The sequence below is a fragment of the Aristolochia californica genome, unplaced genomic scaffold, assembly GCF_029961685.1.
Source record: "Aristolochia californica isolate CCGP_79_NKW_82.1479 unplaced genomic scaffold, dmAriCali1.0.hap1 SCAF_6, whole genome shotgun sequence".
NCBI lineage: Eukaryota > Viridiplantae > Streptophyta > Magnoliopsida > Piperales > Aristolochiaceae > Aristolochia > Aristolochia californica.
In genome coordinates, this window is record NW_027182257.1 from 2,202,523 (window position 1) to 2,228,642 (window position 26,120).

Genomic DNA, 26,120 nt, shown 5'->3' on the forward strand with positions numbered 1-26,120 from the left:
CTTCTAATACAGGCTAGCTAGTGCTTTCATTTCATTTATATATGAAGATGACTCCCTAATGTCCGCTAACCAGGAGATGATTATCATCGTATGGGTGTACAGTAGCTGAAACCATGTCCTGCATCAGTTTTTAGCTGCCGCTCTCTTGTCGTTTTTGCCGTCTCCTGCAATAACTGTACTTCCCCTTAAATATCTCCACCGTCTTCATCAACACTCCGAAGGAAAAACATGGGGATCCATTTCCTGGCCGTGGCCAAGCTAAAGCTCCTCGCAGCCGGCCACGCTCATACTTCTCCGGTCGCAGCCTTGGTCTGGCCATTCGCTCTGAAGCTCCCTCTTCATGGTCGCATCTCCAAGCTCTATGCAGACTTCGCTGCCTCTTCCATTCTCTTTCTTTTCCGGCTAACTCAGATCGTTTTCCAAGAACAGCCCCAGCGGAATGGTAGGAGATGGGAGAGAGCTCTTCGGCTGTTCCAGGAGAGAGTGACGACCGCCAACCGTGCTTCGTTGGCGAGAATTGAGTCGAATGAAGCCAGCTTCCATCAAGCATCCATGCTTGCGCTGTAAACGGTACTTGAAAACCCTTTAGTAATGAGCTCATGGGTTTCTTCATCCAAACCTGGTCTGTATTCCTTTCTCTTCCTCTGGTTTATACAGTTAGAGTTCAATCTTCATTTCCTCAAACTCAAACAATGTTTGAATACAGCAGCTCTCTACAGTCACTTGGGTAGTTTACTCATTAGTTTCAGAATTTTTGTTTTTTTGTTGCGACTTTGCTAATCTGAATACATCTTAAGACTATCAAACACCAGTAACTTGGAAGCTACAAACGATTTTTAATTAGCCAGGTTCAGGCAACTCTGGAACAAGGCAGCTGAGCTGAGTACATGTCATGTCTGTAAGGTGTCTGTATTTGATACTAAAAGACAGGGCATTATTTGTCCTTGAGCAAGCTATTAGAATCATATAGAGGATAAGGATTCTTATTCGAGTGATCCTCTGGTGTGCATGTTAGACCTAAAGAGACTGTAATTATAAATTTAGGCTTACCACAGCTGTGGAAACAAGAGAATGTAAGAGGAGCTGAGCTTATAATCATATTCCGATAAATAGAACTGTGATTAACTAGCAGTTTTGAGGATTGAACTCTATAAAGATAACTGTTCTAGTGGTTCCAATAAAAAATCCCATCAGTAACATGGATAATCCTTAAACATAGTTTCTCGTTTATTTGTCAAACGCCTAGCCAATACAACCCAAAAGACCCGTTTGTTAAGTGCGGAAAGCCAAGTACCTAACCCATCAGTGATGGACGGAACCACCCAGATTTGATACCCACCGTTCTCGTTCCCTACCGCTTTACCTGGGATTCGAACGTGGAACGTAGTACCCAGCTCTGATACTATGTCAAGAGGCTGGCCAATGCAAACTAAAAGACTAGTCGGTTAAGTGCGGAAAACCACCGTTCACAAGAGTGGACGAAACCACTCTGACATTATTAACAATGGAAACTCAAATATGATATCTATGCTAAAAATACCTATATGCATGGTAGGTTTTCTTTTTGTGATTTTACATACTATGTGATCAATGTGAAGGTAAACTTTCACAAATGTCTTGAGTACAACTTTAAAATAATTCACTTTGGTCACAAAAATATGTATGGAAACATTTTCCTAGGTAACTTATACAAAAACCCGAAATTTTAAATATATTTTGAAATTTATAAATCTGAATTAAAAGGAATCAATGATGCATACTTCCAGCCACGAAAATCAAATTCCAGAACTTGCAAGAAACTGTTTAGTCCATCTAAAAACCAAATCCGAATTTCTTAAATGCCTCTTTTACCATCAACAAAAGAGGGAGTAGTTATAACTACCAACTATCCCCCTACATCTAAGGGAATAATGGGTGAAACTAAAAAGAGAGAATTGTTAACATTCTCCCACTTGACCCATTCAATACTTAATATGTATTCAGTATTGATACATTCTCAAAACTTTTTCCCATAAACATAATATCCTTATATCCAAAATAAAAAGATTAAATTGCACGAATATTGATGATAAGTTATTTAGGACAAGTATTACCTCCCATGTATCACAATACAACTCTCATTTGAATGAAAACCATATGTGCAACATATATTTATGAATGAATTTCCAAATGCTCACCTAGGATCACCAAAATTTAAACATACATTATTATTCTCTACGCTTCATCTATACAACTAAATAAGACAGTGCATTACTATCAGTCGAATGAGTTTTTTTTGTCGAAAAAAATAGGACAAATATTTATAGGTTTTTTTTTTTTTTTGCTTAGAAAATCAATTTCTTTATGTAGTTTGTGCATTTCGTATTAGTAATAAAGGTGTACATTTACTATAAAACATCATTTTTTTATTTTCCATGCATTTAGCTACCATCTACTCTAAAATGACAATAAACTCTATACAAATGAAATGTCTCCAAATAGCCCTAGAAGGTTTGAATTTCTTGTCGACTCCATAACAAATCTTTAATTAGCATTACCATTACAAAATTTTCTTGATTATGTGGACAAATATTTGTTGTGATTCAAGAATGCATGGAGACAAATTTTAAGGTCATATAAGCCATTAAGTTATTTCAACTAGATTTACCGACTCTAGCAATATTTTTTGTGAATTTTGTTTGATTTTTTTTCAATAATTTTATTATAAGATACGATGGATAAAAATCTTGCCCTTCCTATTTTTTATTTTCTCATTCCGACAACTATAAAATGAAGGGTGGAGCACAACTATAAAAATGATTTCTTCTCACCTTGCTTGCATGAATAAACTAAAGGATATCATTTGTAATGGGTGGAAACTCCAATACGGCTTTAAACATTACTCATTTTTTTTTATTTTTCGTGATCTTGATCATCAACCACTAATTTTAAAACCAATTGGTGGTCATTTTATATCAATTTGTCTTCTTTTCGATAATTTTGATATGTGAAATTAGGCATTGTACCTTCATTGTAACATTCTAATAAATAAAATATTAGGCTTTCTATTTAAAAGATTTAGATATCTATAGGAGGAATGGTACATAGCTTACAATCTCTTCTCGCCTTGCATCCATGATAATTGTCCTTAGACATCTCTCTTCTGCCTGTTCCAGAAAAAATAGTAGTAAGATTTGTGGATAAGAGGTAGAAACTTAGACATTTGATTATTGATATTTGAAGGCAGCTGTCGTTTATTCTCTTTACATAAGTTGTCTGCAGTTAAATGATTTTTTATTTTATTTTATAAAGCTTACATGAACTGATCCGCACTCACCTCAAGGGTAGCCACCTTAGTGAGTCTATCTATCAAATCTTCCATGCCTTCCCTTTCTTGCCTTGTTATCTTCTTAAGCTCATTAAGGAACAAGTTCATCTCTTCCATCTATTCAAGAGGAATAAACTTCGGAATTCACAAAAAGTAAATAAAATAAAAGAAAAGGGGAGAGATATTTTTTGTTGTTTGACAGCAGAGAATCATTGAGAGAAAAGAAAATAAGAAAGAAAATCACAAAATGAATTGTCCCTCACAAAATGATGGAAATTTGGGAAGAAAGAAAAGGAAAAGAAATTTGAGAGAAAATTTTAATCATCAAAATTTTTAAATTTACTATTTTTTATTTTTTATTTTTCATGTATATCCAAACAATAAAAACTATATTTCTCTTCCGTTTTTTTAATTATTATTATTATTGTTATTATGATTATTATTTTTATTAAATCTATTGGCAGAGCTATGCTCAGCTGAATAGATGATTTTGGGTGAATTCAGTGAAATGAAAATTGTCCCTAAAGTTTCTCAATTTTGTTCATTCCATGGCTACTAGAAGAAATTTAAGGTTCATGACATAGTCGAACCTGGAAATAGAACATCGAGATCGTGGCCCCGATTCTGTTCATGACATCCATCGCCATGCAAACCGCTTTATACATTGAAAGCACTTCCGCCTGTAGAATTATATGTAACAGTATGTAACTAACAAATCATGAAAAGTGAAGGATTTGCTTCATTTTTACCTTAGCACCAGCAACTAAGGGAACTTTAATGGAGGTTGCTCGCAAGGCTCTTCCAAGTTTAGACACAGATTCTAGGTTCCCTGTTTGAACTTTGTCCCACTCCTTGAGGTACGGGATTTGCAAATTGAGAATGTGGTGTAGTTTGATTTCCTGCTTCAATTTCTGAACCTGAATGTGTTTCTCCACAACTGAGTTTCGTAGCTGATGAACCCTTGTCCAGACTCCCAATAGCTTCATCTGCAAAAGAACAAGTTTACAGATTACATTTGATAACATGAGATTGTAGAACGACTTTTGTCACACCCGATATCAAAAGAAAAAGAAAGAAATTGAGATTTTCTTGCCTTTTTTACCTTCGTGGTTTATATTTTTTGTCATTTCTGATTGAAGCAACAGGAATTAAGTGAACCCATGCCAAATACTAAAAATTTTAATTTTCATTAATAATTTGTTTATGATTGCCTTTTGCCACAAACAAACTTTAATGTTTGACATTTAAAATGTGGCGCACCAAATCCTTGATCATGGGTGGACATCTTTCCTAATGTCTCCCGTATCAGGTGACACATATCCGATTTTTAGAGGGGGTATTGCCCTACACGTAGATACCCAGCCCTCAGCTACTTGGACTTGACAGTTGAATATCGTAAAATATCAAAGAACAATATAGGAGAAATTTCTAAATATAGGAAGATCAAATCATGGAGATTTATTTGATGTAACTTGCAAGGAACAGAGTTAATTTTACTTGTGAATGGATGCATTTTCATCTATAAAATCACCAAATAGATTGAGACATGGATTGCAGACTTTTCGTTAATCATCTGAATCTCGTAAAAACTTCATCTTCGTCAATTAGTGTATCAACTGTCAAAAAAACCAATGAAAAAGTCGTTCGTACGTTACCTCGGCGTTAGCCTTTCTGGTGATCACCGCCGCCTCCGCCCGTGCATTCACGAATCTCCACTGCAAATATCTATTATAAAAAAGCCTAATCCGATGAGCCGCATCCTTCTCCACCGCCGACGTCTTCGTCTGCCGGAAGAGCCTCAAAACGCCACTCAGACCGCCGAATTTCTCCTTCGGTGCAGCCGAGTACTCTACGTAATCCTTCGCCGGAGCTATAGCAGGTGACCTTGACCTACCCGGCGAAAGTGCCCACGCCGACGGAGAAGTCGTCGCGGATCTCACCTTCCTCTGCTGCTTGCACACCGGAATCGAGTCCGAGATACGCTGCCGGTACTGCGAAACTCCTTTGAGACTCTCCCGATTATCGGCCGGTAGCTTTCTAAACGAATGAAACACGTCGGATCTTCGAAGTGATTCTTGAACTTTAGGATTTCGGTTCTCGTTGTCTCTGTTGATTCGTGCTCTGGACTTGGAGCTAGTAGCATTGGAGCTTCGGCCGGTGTTCGGAGTGGCCGGAGTTACGCTGTGACTTCTCTGTAGTCTTGGAGACCGTAAAGTCCCGGAGCTGAAACTCCGGCGACTGTTCTCCATTCTTTGGCGAGTCGGAAAATTCTAGCAGAAGGAAGACGAAACAGACATTCTCGTTTCTCTGCAGGGAGTACGACCTCCTTCAGGTTTTTGTTGCCTTAAGTTCTTCATTAGCGCCCACGAACTGGTCTGAATTTACTTAATTCGCCATTTGCTTGGTGGCACGAAGCGATGAATTGTTTGCACGTCGATTTGGATTTTTATTTTATTAATTGTGAAAGAATCTTCCATTAAAGTTCTGAAAGTACAATGAATCTCACCTGGTAATTCGAAATTTATGACGAGGGCAAATTGGGGAAGAAAAAATAGAACTGGAGAGCACGATCTCTGGTAATTTGGTTATTAGGGTTACAATATGAGAACTATTAGAAAAGGTCTAATTTGGTTAATCAGTTAAAGTGTGACTTTTGCTTAGACTTTTGATTCCTCTGTTCTGACTAACAACTTTTACCGGTTTAGGATTTAGTTGGGTTGACTCGGATTTTAGATAGAGCCGGTTGTGTAATGGCCAACTCCCTCCCAACTCAGGCTGAGTCTGCCAACTGGCAAGCCCTGATCTGATTCGCCTAATTTGAACTAGTGAAAGGTGTAATTGAGAGTTTGTGACTTCTCCACAGATATTGCTCAGACATAGTCAGAACTCTTTTCAGCGCATGATCGTGGTGGGAGAGAGACTATATTCTACAGTCTGGCAAAAGATATCCATTAGCAGAGTTGATTTCCAATTGGCCTAACCCTTTTTCTCCCTGATTATAATGCTTGCTCAGTGAGCACTGAATCATCTTCCAATCCGAAGTGTTTGCTTAGTGCTGGCTTCACCTGTCTTTTTTTTTAGGGATAAACGAGAACAGCAATTTCTTGTCGTCTACAGAAGGTGATGGAAAGCCGCAGATAATGCAACTGTTTGTTCTTTCCTCTGTTTTATACCAAATGTGCCAGTTTTCTCCAGAAGTTGAATTTTGTTGAAGAAGACGAGAATTTTTAATCCTTAGCTTACTTCAACACCTATGACTTTAAGAAGGATATCGATTCCGCTCTCACTCCCGGTGGTCATCCCCTCTGAAGAACGAGAGATCGTGGCTGCTCGTTGCTCAGAGTCCCGAGGAACCCTTGGGGATATGAAAAGGCTTGGCTTCAAAACATAGCCCTATTTGTAAATCTCTCTGTAAATCCGGTGGCCTTTCTTATTGCTTCAGTTGATGTTCGTATTTCGCCCTTTTCAAAATCCGTTGACTTATTCCTCCCCCTGCAATCCCATTCTCTTTCTTTCTCGTCTCTTAGTTCTGGAACGCAACTGCTGGGCATCTCTCTCTGTCTCTTATTTCTGGAATGGAGGTGCTGAAATCTCTCTTTTGGCTCTTTTTTCTGGAAAGGAACCTTCAGAGGAAGGATTTAGGGTTCCAGCGTTTGAGTGGGTTTGTTGATTGTGGAACTAATGAAAATGAAATTGAATGAACTCCCTGACGTTAGTGAATTCCCTTACTCTCTCACTCTTGTTCTCCTCGTCTCACTCTTTTATTTGGATATTATTTATTTAAGTATTTAATTTAATTAATTAATTAAATTATAAATATCAATTTTAAAATTTAAAATATTTATTATTTATTAAAAAATTGAAGTTTATCTTAGTCTATTAACAGAATATTTAAATAAAATTGTCTTATGAAAATTAAATCAATCAGAGTAATTTTATATAATAAAATATTATATTTTTCTTTATATAAATTCCTAATTTTAATATTATATTTGATTTCTAATTTAAGAGTGAGAATTTAGATATTACAAAAGTAACAATTTGATTTAAGTATTTGGGTATTATAAAGTAAGTATTCGTTTAATTATTATTTTTATTTAATTAAAAATAATAAAATTTATATTTATTTATTTATAATTTAAGTTTAGTTAATTTTTATTTTAGTTTATTATAAAAACTATATAAAATAAAATTTTAATCTATTAAAGTAATATATAATAAAACAATTATTTTATTTATATAAATTCCTTATTTTTAATATTATATATTTAATGACTATTTTAAGAGTGAGAAATTAGATATTTAAAAATTAATAATTTGATTAAATTTTGGATATTATAAAATTAAGTATTTTTTAATCATTTTATATATTAAATAAAATAATAATTTTATTTATTTTAAATTTTATTTGAATTTATTTTAAATTATTTATTCATTTAAAACAAGATAAAATATATTTTAGTTTAGTTATATAAAACTATCTCATAAATTAAATCCATAAAAGTAATTTTGTATAGTAAAATACCCTCTTTTTTATTTACATAAATTTATAATTTTTAATATTATATTTAAATAATATTTTATGAGTGAGAATTTAGACATTAAAAAGTAAAAATTTGATTAAACATTTAAATATTATAAATTTAAAATTATTTATTAATTTAGACAAGTTGAAGTCTTATTAATAAAAAAATTAAATAAAAACTATCTTATAAAGTTAAATCTATTAAATTATTTTTTATATACTTTTTACCATACACTAACAAAAACAAAAAAATTCAGTATATTTTTCATTGCACACACTAACAAAAAAAAATAATTTACTTTCACTTTAATAAAAGGGGGATTTGAATGGAAATGAGAGGATGCCTTAGGAGGAAGCCATTCCGATTCCTGTGTTGAGTGGGGAAAGCGACCCAACTAATCGAAGCGAGTTAGTTGGTTTCCTTGTTAAACCGGCAAATCCTATCGATTTGCTGGGTTTTCGCCCTCTCCTAGATTTTTGCTACAAATGGACTGATAAAATATCATGTAAGAATGCCATTCAATTTTATTTTATAAATGGATTGATAAAATAAAAAAAAGGGTCATTAATTGAACATTATTTTCTTGCTAGAATTGGGTTTCTGGTATTTCTAATAATAAAACTCAAATTGATCAAGCGTATTCATTCTTGGAAAACAAAAACACCATATGAGTGAGTGTTTGCTTATTTATTTTTAAGCTTTAAACTTTTATATACAAAAGAATAATTAAAAAATGCCTCAAGCCACAACCATATAATAAACCTAACAATCTATTATATATAATAAACATCCTTTAATGCCTTTTTTCAAAGAAATAAATGAAAAATAATAATCAATCTCATACATTACTATACTTATTTGATAAAATTTAAGTAAAATAAATTATTAAATACAAAATTGCCATTAAAAATTACCTTGTGTTGAAAGTATTACAGCATCAATTATCAAATAATTATTCAAAAAATTTTCATATAGTTTTTTATGTCAGAGTGGTTCCGTCCACTCTTGTAGGCGTTAGTTTTTCACACTTAATAGATCGGTCTCTTGGGTTGTATTGGTTAGCCGCTGTCATGGTATCAGGGCTGGGCACACCACGTCCCTCATTCGAATCCCGTCATAGGCAGTTAAGAATGAACGGGGTGGGTATCAGAGTGGATGACATTTTAGTATAAAATTGTAAAATCTAAAGTGAAGCATTTGAACTACTATATTTTTTGGTTTTATATAAATTCTTAATTTTACTATTTGTTTGTGCTAATAAGAAATCATTAAAAATTAACAAGTAATTTTTTTTTGTGATATAGTGAAAATAATTTTTTTATTGATTCCTCTTATAAAAATATTTTAAAAAATAAGGAAATGAATCTCTAATGACTCCATTAAGAAATAATAAAAATAAAATAAATAAAATAATCCTTAATTAATACAAAGAAGAGAAAATCAGCCAATTTTTAAATAATAGAAATTATTAATGAAGAATTTATTCAAAAAATAATTTTTGGTCATTTTGGTTTTTAAGCCTTTTGACACAAATGATCCCTTATATCGACGTCATATTTATTTAAATCGAATATCCATATTATAAATGTTGAAAACAATCTATCCACATGGGGCTTGCAAGTTGCATCCCCATCACTATAAATGTAACAAGCAGAGCCAACGCGGTACTATGAATAGAACGGTCCACATTGTCTGCTCAGGCTCACCACCGAAACATCTCCCCGTATCGGATTCTTCGTACCGGATGACCCGACTGAAATACGAACCAACCAGTCCAATACAAGGTCAACAAACGGAACAGCTATAATCCATTTCTGTCATCGTTCCTTCCTCAGATCAAACCAAACCAGTCAAAGCTGAAAGAAATCAATAATCTGATCTCCGCGATTTCAACGGTCGAGACCAAATCCTGCAGAGAGAGAGAGCGAGAAGAGCAAGACAAGTGGGTTCTCTATCGCTTGCTCAGTTTCTCAGTCAACTGCGGAAGAAACCAACGCGCTCGCATTCATTTTCAGCAAGTTTTTCCTTCTCATCAATGGAATCTCCCCCGGTTCGGTCGCTAGTGATCTGACTTTCCCCTTTACATTAATCTTTTCCTGCTCGTCCAATCGACACTCCTACCATTATTCTATAAGAGACGAGAGATATTTTTCTGGGAAGGGTCGACGCGGGGAAGACAGATTCAGGCTTAGCATCCCCAGATCGTACTTATCCACGGAGAAGGAACGGATGTTGCCTCTTATCGGGATAAGCATCTCGACGGGCTTAGTTTATGTCTAAGCCTCACGCAAAGCGGCATGTTTTGGATTAATTTAGTTTAATTTGTAATTCAGGTGGGCCCTTTCAGTGGTTTTCTTTATTATTTTGATGAAAATAAATATTAATAACATTTTTATTTCTCATTTGATGCTCGGTGGGTCAACGGGTAACGATACGAGTATTATTATAATCCTGGGGTTAAGTTCTTAACTTTTCGTTAACTATCATGCCATCGGTAATTTGGATAGTATTAATTAGGTACTTAACAATGAATTCTAGAAAATTAATTAAATATTTTAATAAAAAAATTAAAAGAATATAATTAATTTTAACATTTATTTTCACTAAATAAACGATTTCAGAAATGAAGTGGTAATGTAACATCCGAACATGACCCAGCATTTAATTACCCCAACTAATTTTTTTATAATTTAAAAAAAAGGTAATCGGAGGCACGACCGGGTGGTACGAACCGGGTAGATGTTAGAACCGACCGGTGGGCTTAAACCTAAAACGGGATTGCTGGGTCAACATTGTCAAGCGTCACCACCGAGTCTCCGGAACGCAAAAAAAAGGCCACATTTATTTAAAACAAGCAAAAAGTGTCGGTTCTCTCTCATCTCTGAACGCACTTGGTCACCCTCAAAAGTCCCTCAAACAGGAACGCTGGTCACCAATCATAGAATGCCAGGTGGAGTTTATTGAACCGGTGCCCGCTCCATGCCCTTATAAAATACCCATTTATACTACACATAAACGGCGGAATCTCATTCGAAGAAGAAGACAACAAGGCGCCGGGTCTCGTCGTCGCCGGCCGCTGTAGTTATTCCATTTCCTTGTTTCCCTTCTTCTGGGACGGCGGAAAGGGAGTTTCTCCGCATTCGGTGCGGTGAGGTAGATACGATGGCGGGAGAGTTGATGCCGTGCGGAGTGAGGAGAGTTTTGCTGGTGGTGCTGGTTTTGGTGGTTGGTGTGGGGGTGTGGGAGGCGGAGGGACACGGAGAGGAGAGGCGGCACAGGAATGCTTATGCGGCGATGATGTATATGGGCACGCCGAGGGATTATGAGTTCTACATAGCGGCCAGGGTTATGCTGAGATCTCTGGCGAAGCTCGATGTTGACGCGGATCTTGTTCTTCTTGCGTCTGTGGATGTTCCTATGCGGTGGATTGAAACTTTGTAAGTGCATTGACTTTCCTTTATCTGTTGATTACTCCGCTTGATATCTGATGACGTTTAGCGATTTTTCCTTGCTTTTAGCTCGGCAATATTTGAGAGTTAGATTTTTCTTATGAAAGAGTAAAGTTTAGATTGGATTGGATTTTCAAAACGAGTTCGTGTGGATGGAAACTGATGTCAGATCTACAGTTTTTGAGTTCGCTTTCCTTTTTATGTTCGTCTCTGTTCTTCTGTTCCAGAACAGAGAGAAATGAAATTTCCTTTCTGGACGGTTCGTTTTTATTTTATTACACCATTCTGGACAGTTCTTAATTCTTTGCTTCAAAGCGCTTTACCTCAAAAGCGTTTTAAGTTTTTGAATAAATACAGTAATTAGTGGTCTCTCGCCTCTTCTTCTTCTTTCTTCTTCGTTTTTTCTCCTCTGCAGTTTTGATCTGTAGGATACTAAAATAAATGAAATCCTTTTTTTTCTTTTCTTATTCTTCGAATTTCAAAAAGCTGCTGCCTGCGGTCGTATTATTGTCTGTTTCTGCACTCTTCATTTGGTTAAAAGATAGAAACAGTTCAGTAAGCTCAAATCTGAGAAGAAACGACTGTTATCAGAACGATAAAAAATTCACGGAGGGCTAGAACATGAACCACAGAAGGCCTTCCTTTTCACTGAAAATATCGGTACCGGACGTGCGGATAAACCCTATAATGTCACATTAGATAGAAACCAGAGGAAGCCGGGAGTGCTCAGCCTGTAGCTTGGGACAACGCGGACACAAGGGACCAAATTGACAGGAGAGGAGAGAGAAAATGGTCCCCAGTATGGGTCGATATGTCCAACTCTGGATAGTGGAAAGTGACTCGATTTGTCCTTTTCTCGTTTCGTCTCCGCTTGAGAAAAAACGAGGGGACGCTACAAGAGAAAACAGTTGAACAACACTTTGGTTGACTCACCCCAATCTCCGATCGGTAGCGGTTGTCCGGTACCGCTAGGATAAGGACCAGAGAGCCCCCCCCCCCCCCCCAAAAAAAAAAAAAACAAAATATAGTAAAATTTTATAAATTGTAAAGAGTTCTTGGGGAACTTCTATAAATGTGTAGAAAATAAATAATAATTTATTTAGAAAATTATAAAAAATGGAAATATCACCAGAAACGTGAATGAATGTTACGAATATTCGAAGTTGTGAACCAAAAAGATCCGAATATTTGAGATCTGGGTCCTGGGGAGACTAAGGGTTGCCTCGAAGCTCTCTAATTGAAAAAACTATACACCGAATAAAAAACGGGATTGGATTTCCATGTTTTCAGTTAAGGATAGGCTCATAATGTCTTCAAATGCAGGACCGAAGAAGACAAGGTGCGCGTGGTGAGAGTGGAAAACATGAAGAACCCATACCAGACGCAGTCCAACTTCAACAACAGATTTAAGCTAACCTTGAACAAGCTTTATGCGTGGAGCCTTCTTGACTATGACCGTGTAGTCATGCTTGACTCAGATAACCTCTTCCTTCAAAACACTGACGAGCTATTCAGTTGTGGCCAGTTCTGCGCTGCTTTCATCAACCCCTGCATATTCCACACTGGACTATTCGTCTTGCAGGTCAAACACAACAAAAACCGGTTCCTTCGTTTCAATATGCACTTTCTATGACCATTACCATTACCATTCCATCTCCTTAAAAGAATGTCTTTCGATGCTCTGATATGCAGCCATCTATGTACGTGTTTAAAGACATGCTTCATGAGCTACAAATTGGACGAAGAAACCCAGACGGTGCAGATCAAGGCTTTCTTGTTAGTTATTTCTCAGACCTTCTTGATCAGCCCATGTTTCATCCACCTCCCAATGGCAGCAAGCTTAATGGTCACTACCGGCTCCCCCTCGGCTACCAAATGGACGCCTCCTACTACTGTCAGTAAAAGCAACTTAGTCCCTATAAATTTCTTTCACAAAAGCACATGGAACAATAATTTGATAATGACTGACTGCAGATCTCAAGCTTCGATGGAGCATACCTTGCGGGCCTAACAGTGTCATCACATTCCCAAGTGCACTATGGTTGAAGCCATGGTATTGGTGGTCATGGCCTGTCCTTCCATTAGGCCTTTCTTGGCATGAGCAGCGCCGGCAGACCATCGGGTAACATGATCAATATACTAGTTGTCTTCCAATTGTATGAATGTGATGATCAAAATTTCTGATTTCATTTTCCCTAATTAAAGGTATGGAGGAGAGATTCCAATGGTGTTAATCCAATCAGTGATGTACATAATCATCATGGCTCTCAATAAGCTGACACGTCCAAACCTGTCAAAGCTGTGCTACCGTCGCGATGACAAGAGCCCCACCTTCTTCCACAACATGCTCAAATTGGTGGTCATGTGGACCATCTTAGCAGCTTATTTTGTTCCCTTCTTCCTCATCCCAAAAACGATCCACCCACTTGTGGGTTGGGCATTATACTTGCTTGGGTCCGCAGCTCTTGCCTCCATTCCAATCAACGCTTTCTTGCTGCCAGTGCTTCTAGTAATGGTGCCATGGCTGGGCATAATTGGCACTCTTGGAGTTATGGCCTGCCCTTGGTATCCAAATGGTATAGTGCGAGCACTAGCAGTTTTTGGTTATGCGTTTTGTTTTGCACCAATAGCTTGGAACTCTCTGCAGAAGGTGATGACTAGCTTGCATGCCACACTTGAGAGGGAAGCCTTCTTTCCAATTTTGGGAGAGTCTCCACAGCCACAGTTTAGCAGTAAGCTCTACTGAAAAACAAAGACGATTCTAACATAAGAAGGCACTAAATCATGTTATGACATTGTCGCTACAACATTTGACCGGGTGACTTCTTTCCTGTATGCATTTTATGTATATATTATATCATTCTTTTTAATACATCTGATTCAAATGAGCAGACCCACAATTGTGCATTCAGGGAAGCAATCAGTAAGAATTATTCTTCAACCTATCGACAGTAATAGAGCGATTTAAAGAACAAAAATAGGTGAACAAAATTAAGAAGCTATTACACTTTCTGCCGTGATAGTCTTCACCTGGAGATTCAGTTTCCAGTCGGCCTAAGGTATAATTTTCTGCTACCTGCAGCTCGCACACCTACGGGGGTGAGAAATTTTGTTTATAAACCTGACGAGGATGATGGAAATTAGATGACATCCGGATACCCAAAATCAAGGCCAGGCCCAGCATATAACTCGACCCATGCCCACCCATGAGACATATTTTAATTAATTTGGAGATTTTGAACGCATTTTAATTTAAATATTTGCTAGGGTTATAAGTTGAAACTGGGGACACTCAAATAATTGTTTTCGGAGATTTGCCGCCATAGGGGTTACGCCTATACACGATCTTCAACTCGTTCTTCTTTGAGAGTTTTTTACAGCCATTGCTCCATTCAGCGAAATTTCATCTACATAGAAGCGACTGTGAGTATCGGAAGGACGAAGAGTCTGCGCCATCGGAACGGATTTTCCAACCGGTCAACACTAGTTGAATTCGCCGCCGACGCCTCCCAGTGGTCAGTGCTCGTAGTCCGCATTTTATCCTCGCCTTTTGACATATTTTGTTTTATTTGTTTATGCTTCGATGCTGATAAACATGCAGAGCTGTTGATTTGCGTGGGCAGAGTTCATGGGAAAAGCTTCTAGGGACAAAAGGGTAGAAGTTCACTCACTCTGTCTGATAAAATTTTGTTTTTTTTTTTTTTATAAATTGTAGTTGCTCTCCTTTATTCTTTAGTTTGCCTTTTAGGATATCTATTATCGGAAAGCAAAGGAAGAAGGTTGGCGTGCTCGAAGTGCCTTCAAACTGTTGCAGATAGATGAAGAATTTAACATTTTTCAAGGCAAGAGTTAGACCATTTTCTTCCATATGTTTTTTTTGGTGCCTGACATCTTTGGATTCAGCCCTTTTTTATGGTTTTATTTGTAAGTATGATCATAATGTTTCTACTTTTGAAGGGATGAAGAAGATATTAAAAGATGGGCAAAAGATTTGTTCGTTTTAATTGTTTATTTGTATGTTATAGTTCATTCATCTATTTTAGAAACAAATGTTTTATATCTTTGAGAGCACAAGACAGTTGAACTGTTGGATAAACACTCTTAGATGGATACAAAATATTGTTTTTGTAAGAGCATGCAAGAACAACAGTTATTAACTGTTCATGACTTCATTAGATTTAATAGTAGTTGTAGTTATTCTTTTTTAGAAGTAACATTTGTCTATAGATAAGCTAATGGTGTAAGTCTAAGTATCAAGTATAAAAAAAAGGGCTTGATGCACACGCTTAGAATAGTCAATCATTTGGAACCCAATTTTATACCCGTTTTGCCCTTGCTTTCTAATTATTGGTGCAGCTACAGCTTGAGACAATTACTTTGTTTGTTTTCTCATTCAATCTGTCCCTTACTTACCTGGAACCTTTCTGGGTCTTCTAATTCTTAACTAGAGAACATTTACTGATTTATTGTTTTCTTGAATATCTATTTGTAAATGTATTGATGCTTAAAATTCTTATAATCTCACTGTCCAGGAGTGAAACGAGTTGTCGATCTTTGCGCAGCTCCTGGCAGCTGGAGCCAGGTATGAAGTAGGCCATTCTGTGAATATCCTTGGAGAAACTTCGATTTAAATTGGTCTACGAATTATATTAGATGACTTTTATTCCATCTTTACTCTGGAAAGCGAAGGTGCTTTTATGAGTTTGGATTTTTTATTTTTTATTTTTGGTGGTGCCTGAAATTTTCACTGGTGAATAGAAAATGTTGTGGAGAGAAGATCTGAGTCCTTGAGACAGAGAACAACTCCAGTCATTTGATGTTTTGATGTTATACTGCTATAATCTGCCTGTGACTCTCTGGGAGAACCATTCAAAAGAAAATTCTGATGGTGATAAAAATTCTTTAGGTCTGATTTTTAGGATGTTTACAGGTACTCAGCCGAAAGTTGTATCTACCAGCTAAATCTTCAAATGAGACAAGGTAGAGTTTAATGCTTATCTCTATATATGCATAGGAGGAAAATCGTATATTCTTTTTTTTTATGTTGTGAATCTTCATTTTTTCACAAAACAATATTGTAAAACTTCTGGCTAATATTGTCAATTTGGACTATTCCAAACAAAAGTCTTGTTGCAACAATAATCTTTCTGATTCTCGATGTTATTGTCTGGGGCCAGCAATTGCTTGACTTGCTTGTACTCTTTTGTTCAGAGATGACCTTCCACTCATTGTCGCAATTGATTTACAGCCAATGGCACCCATAGATGGTGTAATTCAAGTCCAGGGGGACATCACAAATGCTCGAACAGCTGAAGTGGTAACAGATCAGATGTGTGTTACTTATGTTTCAATAGAAATTAAGTGCTATCATGTTCTTTCAAGAGCACATATTTGTTCAACACTTCACAGGAACCACTTCTCTTATTATTCCCATAGAGGTCTTGTGGTATTCAAACATGGTCACTAATTTCAATTGCTAAAAGAGTTTGGAACCAACCACATAGATGGATTAAAAGCACAATAGTCCCAATTCATAAACATGTTTTCTGAGTCATAACAACTCAAAAGCATTGTGACATATTTTGAATAGAGAGAGAGAGAGAGAGAGAGAGAGAGAGAGAGAGAGAAATGGAACACAAAGTCAGACTATCCAAGAGCTCAAAATTAATCTTCTTCCTATCTTGTTAATTCAATCGGTTACAAATATTAGAAGGATTGATCTAACAATAAATTTAGCCAAGCGAATTCACAGATCTCTCTCTCTCTCTGACATGACTCTTTAACAAGTAATATCCTTTCTGTTTACTCCGCTCCCTTTAGTCAATGTGAGGCAATGGTGGCACTGGGTTTTTCCTTTCGGAAAAACATAGATGGATTAAAAGCACAATAGTCCCAATTCATAAACATGTTTTCTGAGTCATAACAACTCAAAAGCATTGTGACATATTTTGAATAGAGAGAGAGAGAGAGTCTTTAAGTCTGCTTTGATGGGCCTGAGTGACCATGACTTGTCTCTAATCCAATTGGCATGATCAAACGATCCTTTAGGCCCATAAATAGACAAGTCCTTTTCTGCTGATGAACCTGTTTGATTCAACTTTTGATACCACCCTCCTTCATAATTGGTGGTAGACCCAACTAAAACACCTATAGTTGTTCTAGAAATGGTGAAATTTTTGTATTTGAGTTGTTTATAATGCTTTCCAGGTTATTAAACATTTTGATGGATGCAAAGCTGACTTAGTTGTCTGTGATGGGGCCCCTGATGGTGAGAAAGATCTGCATTATGCTTTTTATTTCTTTTTTATTAGTGATTTCCTCCCCCGACTTGTATACTAGCTATAACATTTATGTTATAAGTAGAGTAATTAAAATGCTTCTGTTTTTGTTGCAGTCACCGGACTTCATGATATGGATGAATTTGTACAGTCACAGCTTATACTTGCAGTGAGTTTTGAGTCCGGCATCTATTTCCAGATTATATCTCTGCCCAAATTTTAGAACTTTATTTTGTATGTGTTTCCAACATCAGATCAGACTTCAGGGCGCCTTAAGAAGGATGATATAATATTGCCATTTTAGAAATGTTTTTGCTTCAAATTATTTTTATTTTTATTTTTTTAAGAAAGCATGTATTTTCTTAAAGTTTCATGGAATCCAAAAAGTTCAAAGTGACGAGCTGAAATTTTCACAAACCAGTTTCCAATTATTACATCTGATAGTACTAAATGTATGTGTGTGCTCAAGCTGGCACCACTAGATCCAAACTTCTTGTCAACATTGCATGCTAGTCATCTATCAGCTTGGATTTCTTTACCAGATTTAGTGCAAAGATAGCCATTGTCTTTCGAGCTTTTAGGAACATGCATTATTTGATGCTGGTGTTATAACTTTTCTTGGCTTGCCCATCTTTTCAGTGTTGTTCATCTGCCTAAGATTTCTTGCATTGAATGCAGGCTCTGAACATTGTTACTCATGTGCTTAGAAAAGGAGGAAAGTTTGTTGCTAAGATATTTCGTGGTAAAGATACAAGTCTCCTCTACTGCCAAGTAAGGCCGTGATCTCTCAATGATAGTTATGTGTTTATCTGAAACTTCTCAACCCATGAAGTCATTATATGTCATGTTCTTTGCTTATTTTTGGTAACACTTTTGCAGGAAGTTCTGATTCACCTCCCTTGGTTTTAGTATTTTATTTATCAACCTCTATCTCTTTCGTGGCTAACAGCTTGATCTTGGCATCTCTCCTCCCTTTCTGACCTGTATTTCTAATTTTCTGTGGCTTGACTCAACAGCCACATGAGAGGGTTTCTGAATTGAAGTCTTGAGTTCAAGTCTCACCAGGAGTATTGGTTGTAGTGTGTATTTTGTGTTATCAACATTCAAAAAAAAAAAAAAAAAAAACTCTCTCTGAAGCTTTTGGCCTTGCCCTCTTCCGCTGTTGTTTTTAAATATCTGAGAGTTGTGAACATGTTCTGTTTCTACAGTAGAATTGACAGTTTTTGTCGATCGTAGTTGAGATGGAATAAGCTGTAATAGTGAGGGCTATTCGTTTTATACAATTTGATATCAACATTGAGGAACATAATGGTTTGTTTAGGGACAAGGAACTCCTTCCTCTCTCTCTCTCTCTCTCTCCCTGTCTTGCCCCAATATATGGTTCTCTTGTCTTTTCATCTTCTCTATCATACTGTTTCTCTAACTCTTTAAGTCTATTCTCCCCTGTTTGCAATTTACAAATCAAGAGTTAATTAGTACCCTGTAAGCTTCGTTGATGGCTCCAGTTTTCTAAGCTTTGTATCGAGGATAAATTGCTCCGCCAGAGTCTCTAGTTTTATGAATTATTATTTCACCAGAGTAAATATGTTGTTCAACAAATGCAAGGTCTTTGATAGAGAAGTTCTGACTACAGAAATATTTAATTTATTAATCTCTCGAGTATTTTCTAGATATTTGTCTTCAATATGCGTGTCTCTTTTTTACCATCTACTGTATTCTCATTCAGAATGGTTCTAATTCCTATGAAACTTCTCAATTGCAGCTTAAATTATTCTTCCCAGTTGTAACCTTTGCAAAACCAAAGAGTAGCCGCAACTCAAGTATAGGTGTGAAAACAAACTGTACTTTTTCCTCTTTACTTGCTATAACTATAAATCTGTACTTGAAACTGCATAGAAAAGCCTGCCATTGGATTTCATAGATCGTATATGTACAACAGTAAGCTATGGCAAGTTGGAGTTTGAACTCAAACAAATGTTAATGTACGAGATCAAGGCAACCTATAAGTTCTGTAGAAATAATCTTTCCAATTCATTTTATGGCACGTTACATTGATTATGACCTTCTATTGTGTCTGTGGTACAGAAGCTTTTGCAGTATGTGAAAATTATTCCCCACCTGACGGTTTTAATGAGAATGATTTACATCAGCTGTTGGAAAAAGTAGGCACGCCTTCTGGGGAAGACAATTTAGGTAATCCAATTAGTTTTTTGCTTCTTTCATAACTCTTTGTTCATGAGACCAAGCAACTCAGATATACAAATATGTACTTAATAGTATCGTGGTATCTTATGAGAAATTATGTAGTGGACTCTCACACCTTTTGTAAGAAATGTCACTATTTAAACATTCCATCTGATGATCTGAATATACATCTAGTTGCCATGTTGCGCATCAGTTAATGCTCCAGAGTTTCCCTGATTGACTAATATTCATCTGTTTTATGATAATTCAAGTTTCAAAGGTTGTAACAGCTAGCTATTTTTCCTTGGTATGTAAGCCCCTATGATGAAGCATACATGTTTAAGATGAAATGAACTTTGTCCGACCAGTGAATGGTAATGTATGAAAGCCCCCATGATGAACCATACATGTTTTCCTTACTTCACATGTCGGTTGAATTAACTTTCAAGCAAGTTAACTATAAAGATCTGGGTTTTCTTTTTCCTCTCTTTTAAGTGTTGAATTCTTACTTGCTCTTATTAGTTGCATTTATGTGTTTAACTTTTAACACAGATTGCAGTAGTGGTCGGTTGGAAGGACCAAACAAAGTTTACATTCCATTTTTGGCATGTGGAGACTTACGGGGTTACGACTCCGATCGCTCGTACCCACTTCCAGCTCCTGTGGAAGGTACCAGTTACCAAAGCTTGGAACCAGTACAACCTCCCATAGCTCCTCCTTATAAAACAGCTCTGGAACTGAAGAAAGCTTCTCATGCAGTCAAAGAGCTTGGAAAGCTCTCCTTATAATCCTGATGCCATTCTGCATTGCAATCTTTCATATAGATTTAACAGGTGAGTTCTACGAAGAGTCAAAAGAGCCATGATTCTGCCTTTTCATCAGATATGTTGTGAAACAACCTCAATCATTTATTGGTTTTGATTTTTCTTTTCAGACCCATTCCATGTCTAACTGATGCTGTGCATTTTGATGGGTTTGGTGAGATCTCTGTATCTTGACCAGTGTTGCTTGTAGTAATTAAGGAACATGAGAAGCAGGATGAGAACTTGAAACTAATTCAAGATTGTTGCTCGTTACTAGAATTAGAATCCTAGTTGTGGTATTTCAGATCAAATAAAAAACAAAATATAAGAACCATATATGTCGGGACATTCCCATCCCAGTGTTCTGTTGTTTCACTCCAAAGGCGACCGTTGGAGTCGAGCTTCGCTTCTGAAACATCAGACCGTTGGGGCCTGACCGACAAAGCAGATTCGATCTCTGATTCCTACCCATACCTCCATGTCCGAGACAACTTTCTCTGTTTTTCTCCGATTCGCTTCTTGGGTATTCCCAAAGCATTTATTTACATTGCCCATGTCAACAACAACTCTTATCTTCTTCGTCTGCTTTTCACTTTCTGCAGAAATGCAACCACCACCAAGCGCTACCACAAGTGGCTAGGGCCCTCAGGTCACCGGTTCATCACCGTCCACGCTGCCATATGACCATTTGATCAGCCCGGGATATTACTTGTAAGTTGTCATTAGGGGTGGCATTGAGCCCGAACATGTTTATGTTTGAGCTGAGTTTGATCTAAATATTTTAAACTTGAGTTCGAGCTGAGTTGAGCCTCGAGCCCAATAATTTAAACCGAGTTCAAGCCGAGTTCGAGTTTCAACATTCATTTAAAACTTTTTAAAAAATATATGTTAAACAAATTGTATATAAAATTATGCATACATTTTACATAAAATTGGGCATAAATTTAACTTAAAATTGGGCATAAGGGTGACATCAAATTGAGTTGAACCCGAACCTTCCTATGTTCGAGCCGAGCTTGATTTAAATATTTCAAACTTGAGCTCGAGCCAACCCTAGCATAGAGCCTAATAATTGTAACCGAGTTCAAATTCGAGTTCTAGCCGAGTTCGATCTTAACCTATATCTAATACTCTACATAACATATATGTCAAATAAATTATATATAAAATTATGCATACATTTTATAAAAAAAATGATAAGAGAAGTTCGGGATTGAATCTCGATAATGGATTAAAACGCACTAATATTAATCTTTTTTACCCCAAATGTTGAACTTATTTTGTAATTTTGAATCTGGCCATAAATTTACTACGATTTCCTTAGTGCCCTTGGATACATATTTCCAAAAAAAACCTTTAAATAAAATCTTATTACTATTAGTAACTTACTAGAAAATTACAAGAAATATTTTAAAATTTTTTTAGGAAAATTAAATGGACCTCTTCTAGGTAAATAAATAAAAACTAATAATTAATTTAATATATTATTATACTTATAAATAAAATTTTAATCAAATAAAATATCAAACATAAAATTGCCTCGTCCTAAAATTATTACAGCATCAATTGTCAAATATTTCATGAAAATCTTACTTAGAAAATTATATAATTTTTTAATAAAAATTTTTAATTAAAAAATATTTTAAAAAAATATAAGACACTAATAATCCCTAAAAACGTATTTCTACTAAAAACTATTTTTTCAACATTTATTAAAAAAACCACTAATAGTCCCTAGAATTTTTTTTTTTTTTCACTTCGCACGTAAACTTCCAAGATTCTCAATCCAACAGCTGCAATTGTTCCTTCTTCCGACACTGTACATATAAAAATAAACCTATATTTGTACTTCCACAGGACCGTATTATTTGAGGCCCAGGCGTCGTGGCGGTACAGCGAGATCATGGGCCTGGGTGCTGGATTAGGAGACGGCCCATCCGGAGAGGCACTGGATGGGCCCGAACGATGCACGATCAGCTTCAAGTTAAAGGGCATTAATTCTTTTCTTCATTCCGAATCCAAGGAAAAGAAAATAAAATTTTCAGAAATTAAACAGAGCTGGAAAACTCAAGCATCTCACATTATACAACAGTTGGCATTGGAATCAGTCATCTCCTGAGATCTGCACAAACCAAATTATCAGAAGCCATGTTAGATTCAGCAAAAACAACAAGAAACAATATAAATTGCAAACCTTAAGCAATAAAATGATCTTTTAGAGATAAACCAAATGCCATATAACAGATAAAACACTCATTAGACATAACCAGTGAATGAAACTTAGTACAATTTTTTCGTGGTTTTTTTTAAAAGAAGAGAACTTACAGAGGTTGCCAAGACTCGTTAGATCAAAATCTGGAGCAAGCTCTGGCACAATATCATTTGGAGGCTGACCACATTCCTGCATCCTCTGCATGAGGTAAAAAATCTGGGGAAAGTTGCTTGGATCATTTTCATACACTTCATTTAACTTTTTTATGAGCTCATACTGATGGCTATAGCGCTCATATTCTTCTTGCTTCAGTTCAGCCTCGTGTTCTTCCAACCACTTGGGATATCTTTCCCCAATTTCTTTCATGGGTTCATGAAGAATTTCCTTTGACAGAAGTTGCTGCATCATAGTCTCAACCATGGAATCCATGTCCTAACATATGAGAGGATCATAAGAACCCGCTAGCAGAGAGTCTAAAGACAACAAATGCACTGGAAATTGCATCATGCAAAAATAGAGTGAAGCAGAAAAAAATCTACTAATTAAACAGCAACCAGAATTTAGCAGGACTGTGTCCACAACATCACAATCTTCAAACTTCTTTTTTTATGCTTTTTAAATGTAACTTTCTCCTTTGTGTAAGGGCAGAACAATGAGTAGTCAGTGACAAATGCTAAGGTTATGACACAATTTATAGAACAATAATGCATCATTCCTGATACGCTAGTTTTTTTTTCCGGAGAAGATAGAGGGAGGAGACATCCATGAACAGTAAATATACATAGTGATATATAAAAAAAAGTATAATATGTGATCTCCACTAAAATAAAACTGAAGAGAGGGGGGGGGGGGGGAACTGTTCCTAAAGAGGAGAATGAAAATCCTGATAGAGCATGGGTGCAGATAGAATATCACTAATCATGGGCATCAGCACTGAGTTTGACTCTCCGTTCCTGGGGATGAGATTGAAAATTCCCTCAAGAACCAACCCATGTAGGAGACACAAACATAGGATGCATGTTTTTCTATGATAACATAACTGGATACATTCACATACATAGGAGGCATGTTTTTCTATGATAAGATAACTGGATACATTCACATACATAGGAGGCAAGTTTTTCTATGATAACATAACTGGATACTTCTGCTAAAGGGATAGCTCATGGGAAGACTCCAAAACAGTGAAGAATAAGAACCTAAAAGAAAATAACATAGAAAATACTACCATATATCTCTATGGAAGTAAGGTTACACAAAAAACAAGTAAAAATTAAAGCTGTACCAGAATTCTAAAAGAAAACAACCGATGTAAAAATTATTTGCATGGTAGTATTAGCACTGTCGTAGCGTTATCCTTAAAATGTTGTGCAACTGCATTGCCACACAACAACAGTTCACTAATTAAAATGATAAAATAAACTAGATGGACTCAAAAAAGAGGATTAAAATTCATTTAATAATAAACACAACTAAAAAAGGAAGTTGACAAGAAGAAATACTTGCATTACTTTATTGCACGCACTCCTCTCATCATCTCAATCCATGTCCTTTAGTGTTTCATCAGAATGTTCCTAGCAACTCACCTTCTTAGTGAGAAACCCCCTCTCAGAGATCTCTCTTTCCACATTAAATACGAACTAGGTATTAAAATTTGAAAAGCATGTTTGGCTTCAAATGACAAAACATGAATTGAGAATATGGATTCAGTCTTCCGCCTTTCTATACATCTCTCAACACCTGGATTAAGGGTCTGTCTACACCACTATGTTAGCATCTATCTGTTCTGGTCACTTACCAAACCTTAGTCAAGGTCAGCTAAAAATTCACAGAGAGACAAAACTGGAATGCTACCCTATTCCTGAATCATATCCTTGTGGATTCCTAGAATGATAGTAGTTACGGCCTACGTCCTACGTGAGAAAACTCAATGCCCCAGCTAAGCAACCTAGGCTTCGATCAAAGATGAACATATCACGCACCTATACTGCTCAAGCGTAGAATTGAACCAACCAGAGAGAGAGAGAGAGAGAGAAAAGAGGTAAACAAAGATATGAGCAAAACCGATAGACCAACATTGAATAAAACAAAATTACAGAAAGAGACAAACAGAAAAGGAACCTGAGAGCCAGCAAGCTCCTGAAACTGCTTAACAAAATCTTCCATCCCATCCTTCAGCAAATCGGCCTGAGACATTGGCGGCACAGCCGATTCGAAACCCTTCACCACCTCCCGTGTCTGCTGTGTGAGCTTATCAAGCGCTTCAGTCACATGTGAGTCTTTAACGGTTTTCTGCTTCCCTTTTTTCTTGCTCTTCAGATCAGGCAATCCAAGGCCCAAACCCTGGACCTGGGGAGCCGGAACAGAGTTTGAAAACGATGTCTTCTCTGCATCTCTGTCCTCGATGCTGCTAGTTTTTCTGAAAAGAAGGGAATAGAAGAAGAAGAAGAAGAAAGAGACATTAAGCCAGAGATAAAACGAATTTAAAAGGCAAAAAGGAACCCAAACACAGGAAAATAGAGCAGAAATTAGAGAGAGAGAGATACTTTTGAGAAGAACCGAGATCAATCTTCCCGAAGTCATCTAAAGCGCCTGAAGAAGGATAGCAGAACCCACTGATAAATAATTGACAGATACGCGAAAAAAAAAAAAAGAGGCGAAAGAAAGGGGAAGAAGAAGGCTACTGTCGAGCAGTTCCTCCAGATCATCGGTCGGTTCGGCCATGGTCAGCTCCTAGTAATAAAAGCCTCCAACTCCAACGAGAGCGCGAGGCCAAAACTTTGGCACGGGTTTTCCGCTCTGTTTCGCAACAGCAGTGAGAAGGAATGCAAATATCCAATTAATGTAAGCGCTGGAAAGGTCATTTAAAGGAGCCTATAACAGAATTTTATAAAGTTGGCGGTTAGCAGCGCGTCGAAAGACAAAGCATGCGAGGTCACAAGAAAAACTGAAAGAGAGAGAGACCTGTTTCGAGTTTTGAATTCCGAGTTTTCTGAAACACATAGAGCTTCGCCGACCTCGCGGTAAGAGGGCCGTCGCTGCGGTGAGCCCTCTTGGCGGACGGATCCCGAAGCATTTGGCGGCAGTGAAACGGAATTAGGCAGCTGTAACTTCTGTCGCTCTTGCAAACATTCGATTGCTTGTTCACTGGACGGAACGGCGGTTTTCTAATCAATCAAGGTTTTGGCGGTCGCCGTATAGAGCAAGGTGTTCCGATTGGTAGCGCCGCCCCAGACGGATTGGGACCCGGTGGACAAGGGGCGAGTGTGACCACTGGCGTACAAATCTTCCATCAATTTTCCATTAGTTAATTATTAAAAAAGATAATTACTGTCACTGCCTTTAAAATGTAGAAATTACT

General features: G+C 36.8%; 4 protein-coding genes across 9 annotated transcripts; 2 read left to right on the forward strand and 2 right to left on the reverse strand.

Annotated features, from left to right (window-relative positions):
- Positions 1-3,065: 3,065 nt before the first annotated feature.
- On the reverse strand, positions 3,066-5,556 carry LOC137934295 (QWRF motif-containing protein 7-like). The gene is made up of 5 exons (XM_068778579.1): positions 4,963-5,556; positions 4,057-4,293; positions 3,898-3,987; positions 3,317-3,424; positions 3,066-3,146 (listed from the first exon to the last, which is right to left on the reverse strand). Exons 1-5 carry the CDS (start codon positions 5,554-5,556, stop codon positions 3,066-3,068), a joined length of 1,110 nt encoding a protein of 369 aa, XP_068634680.1.
- Positions 5,557-10,826: 5,270 nt separating this feature from the next.
- On the forward strand, positions 10,827-14,189 carry LOC137934482 (putative glucuronosyltransferase PGSIP8). Of its 2 annotated transcripts, none has more exons than XM_068778850.1 (5): positions 10,827-11,270; positions 12,606-12,864; positions 12,948-13,176; positions 13,257-13,404; positions 13,488-14,189. In XM_068778850.1, the coding sequence occupies exons 1-5, from the start codon at positions 10,996-10,998 to the stop codon at positions 14,026-14,028; spliced, it is 1,452 nt and encodes a 483-aa protein (XP_068634951.1). In that variant the 5' UTR covers positions 10,827-10,995; the 3' UTR covers positions 14,029-14,189. The 2 variants fall into 2 exon arrangements, with proteins under 2 accessions (XP_068634951.1, XP_068634952.1); XM_068778851.1 differs by having other exon boundaries at positions 12,975-13,176.
- A 393-nt stretch (positions 14,190-14,582) lies between these two features.
- LOC137934493 (uncharacterized) lies at positions 14,583-21,375 on the forward strand. Of its 3 annotated transcripts, none has more exons than XM_068778870.1 (13): positions 14,583-14,797; positions 14,884-14,937; positions 15,031-15,124; positions 15,815-15,864; positions 16,213-16,262; positions 16,494-16,599; positions 17,490-17,550; positions 17,677-17,729; positions 18,239-18,331; positions 19,323-19,386; positions 19,646-19,753; positions 20,297-20,577; positions 21,150-21,375. In XM_068778870.1, the coding sequence occupies exons 2-12, from the start codon at positions 14,911-14,913 to the stop codon at positions 20,530-20,532; spliced, it is 942 nt and encodes a 313-aa protein (XP_068634971.1). In that variant the 5' UTR covers positions 14,583-14,797; positions 14,884-14,910; the 3' UTR covers positions 20,533-20,577; positions 21,150-21,375. The 3 variants fall into 3 exon arrangements, with proteins under 3 accessions (XP_068634971.1, XP_068634972.1, XP_068634970.1); XM_068778871.1 differs by lacking the exon at positions 21,150-21,375 and adding an exon at positions 20,679-20,881; XM_068778869.1 differs by lacking the exon at positions 21,150-21,375 and having other exon boundaries at positions 20,297-20,881.
- Positions 21,376-22,267: 892 nt separating this feature from the next.
- On the reverse strand, positions 22,268-26,093 carry LOC137967189 (peroxisome biogenesis protein 19-1-like). 3 transcript variants are annotated; one of them, XM_068813669.1, is made up of 7 exons: positions 25,724-26,093; positions 25,444-25,633; positions 25,306-25,351; positions 24,881-25,178; positions 22,873-23,191; positions 22,628-22,669; positions 22,268-22,495 (listed from the first exon to the last, which is right to left on the reverse strand). In XM_068813669.1, exons 2-6 carry the CDS (start codon positions 25,481-25,483, stop codon positions 22,656-22,658), a joined length of 717 nt encoding a protein of 238 aa, XP_068669770.1. In that variant the 5' UTR covers positions 25,484-25,633; positions 25,724-26,093; the 3' UTR covers positions 22,268-22,495; positions 22,628-22,655. The 3 variants fall into 3 exon arrangements, with proteins under 3 accessions (XP_068669770.1, XP_068669769.1, XP_068669766.1); XM_068813668.1 differs by lacking the exon at positions 22,268-22,495 and having other exon boundaries at positions 22,570-22,669; positions 25,444-25,558; positions 25,724-26,090; XM_068813665.1 differs by lacking the exon at positions 22,268-22,495 and having other exon boundaries at positions 22,570-22,669; positions 25,724-26,090.
- Between the last annotated feature and the right edge of the window lie 27 nt (positions 26,094-26,120).

What these genes read in the sequence shown, in the direction of transcription:
- LOC137934493 (XM_068778870.1), top strand. Translation starts at nt 14,911, where the DNA reads ATGGGAAAAGCTTCTAGGGACAAAAGG. An exon ending in ATGCTCGAACAGCTGAAGTG is followed by an intron (nt 16,600 to 17,489) that starts GTAACAGATCAG and finishes AATGCTTTCCAG; the next exon opens with GTTATTAAACATTTTGATGG. An exon ending in TTCTGGGGAAGACAATTTAG is followed by an intron (nt 19,754 to 20,296) that starts GTAATCCAATTA and finishes CTTTTAACACAG; the next exon opens with ATTGCAGTAGTGGTCGGTTG.
- LOC137934482 (XM_068778850.1), top strand. Translation starts at nt 10,996, where the DNA reads ATGGCGGGAGAGTTGATGCCGTGCGGAGTGAGGAGAGTTTTGCTGGTG. An exon ending in ATGCGGTGGATTGAAACTTT is followed by an intron (nt 11,271 to 12,605) that starts GTAAGTGCATTG and finishes CTTCAAATGCAG; the next exon opens with GACCGAAGAAGACAAGGTGC. An exon ending in AATGGACGCCTCCTACTACT is followed by an intron (nt 13,177 to 13,256) that starts GTCAGTAAAAGC and finishes GACTGACTGCAG; the next exon opens with ATCTCAAGCTTCGATGGAGC.
- LOC137934295 (XM_068778579.1), bottom strand. Translation starts at nt 5,556, where the DNA reads ATGGAGAACAGTCGCCGGAGTTTCAGCTCCGGGACTTTACGGTCTCCA. An exon ending in TCTCGATGTTCTATTTCCAG is followed by an intron (nt 3,425 to 3,897) that starts GTTCGACTATGT and finishes CCTCTTGAATAG; the next exon opens with ATGGAAGAGATGAACTTGTT. An exon ending in CTAAGGTGGCTACCCTTGAG is followed by an intron (nt 3,147 to 3,316) that starts GTGAGTGCGGAT and finishes TTTCTGGAACAG; the next exon opens with GCAGAAGAGAGATGTCTAAG.
- LOC137967189 (XM_068813669.1), bottom strand. Translation starts at nt 25,483, where the DNA reads ATGGCCGAACCGACCGATGATCTGGAGGAACTGCTCGACA. An exon ending in GATCTCGGTTCTTCTCAAAA is followed by an intron (nt 25,179 to 25,305) that starts GTATCTCTCTCT and finishes CCTTCTTTTCAG; the next exon opens with AAAAACTAGCAGCATCGAGG. An exon ending in AGGAGCTTGCTGGCTCTCAG is followed by an intron (nt 23,192 to 24,880) that starts GTTCCTTTTCTG and finishes CTCATATGTTAG; the next exon opens with GACATGGATTCCATGGTTGA.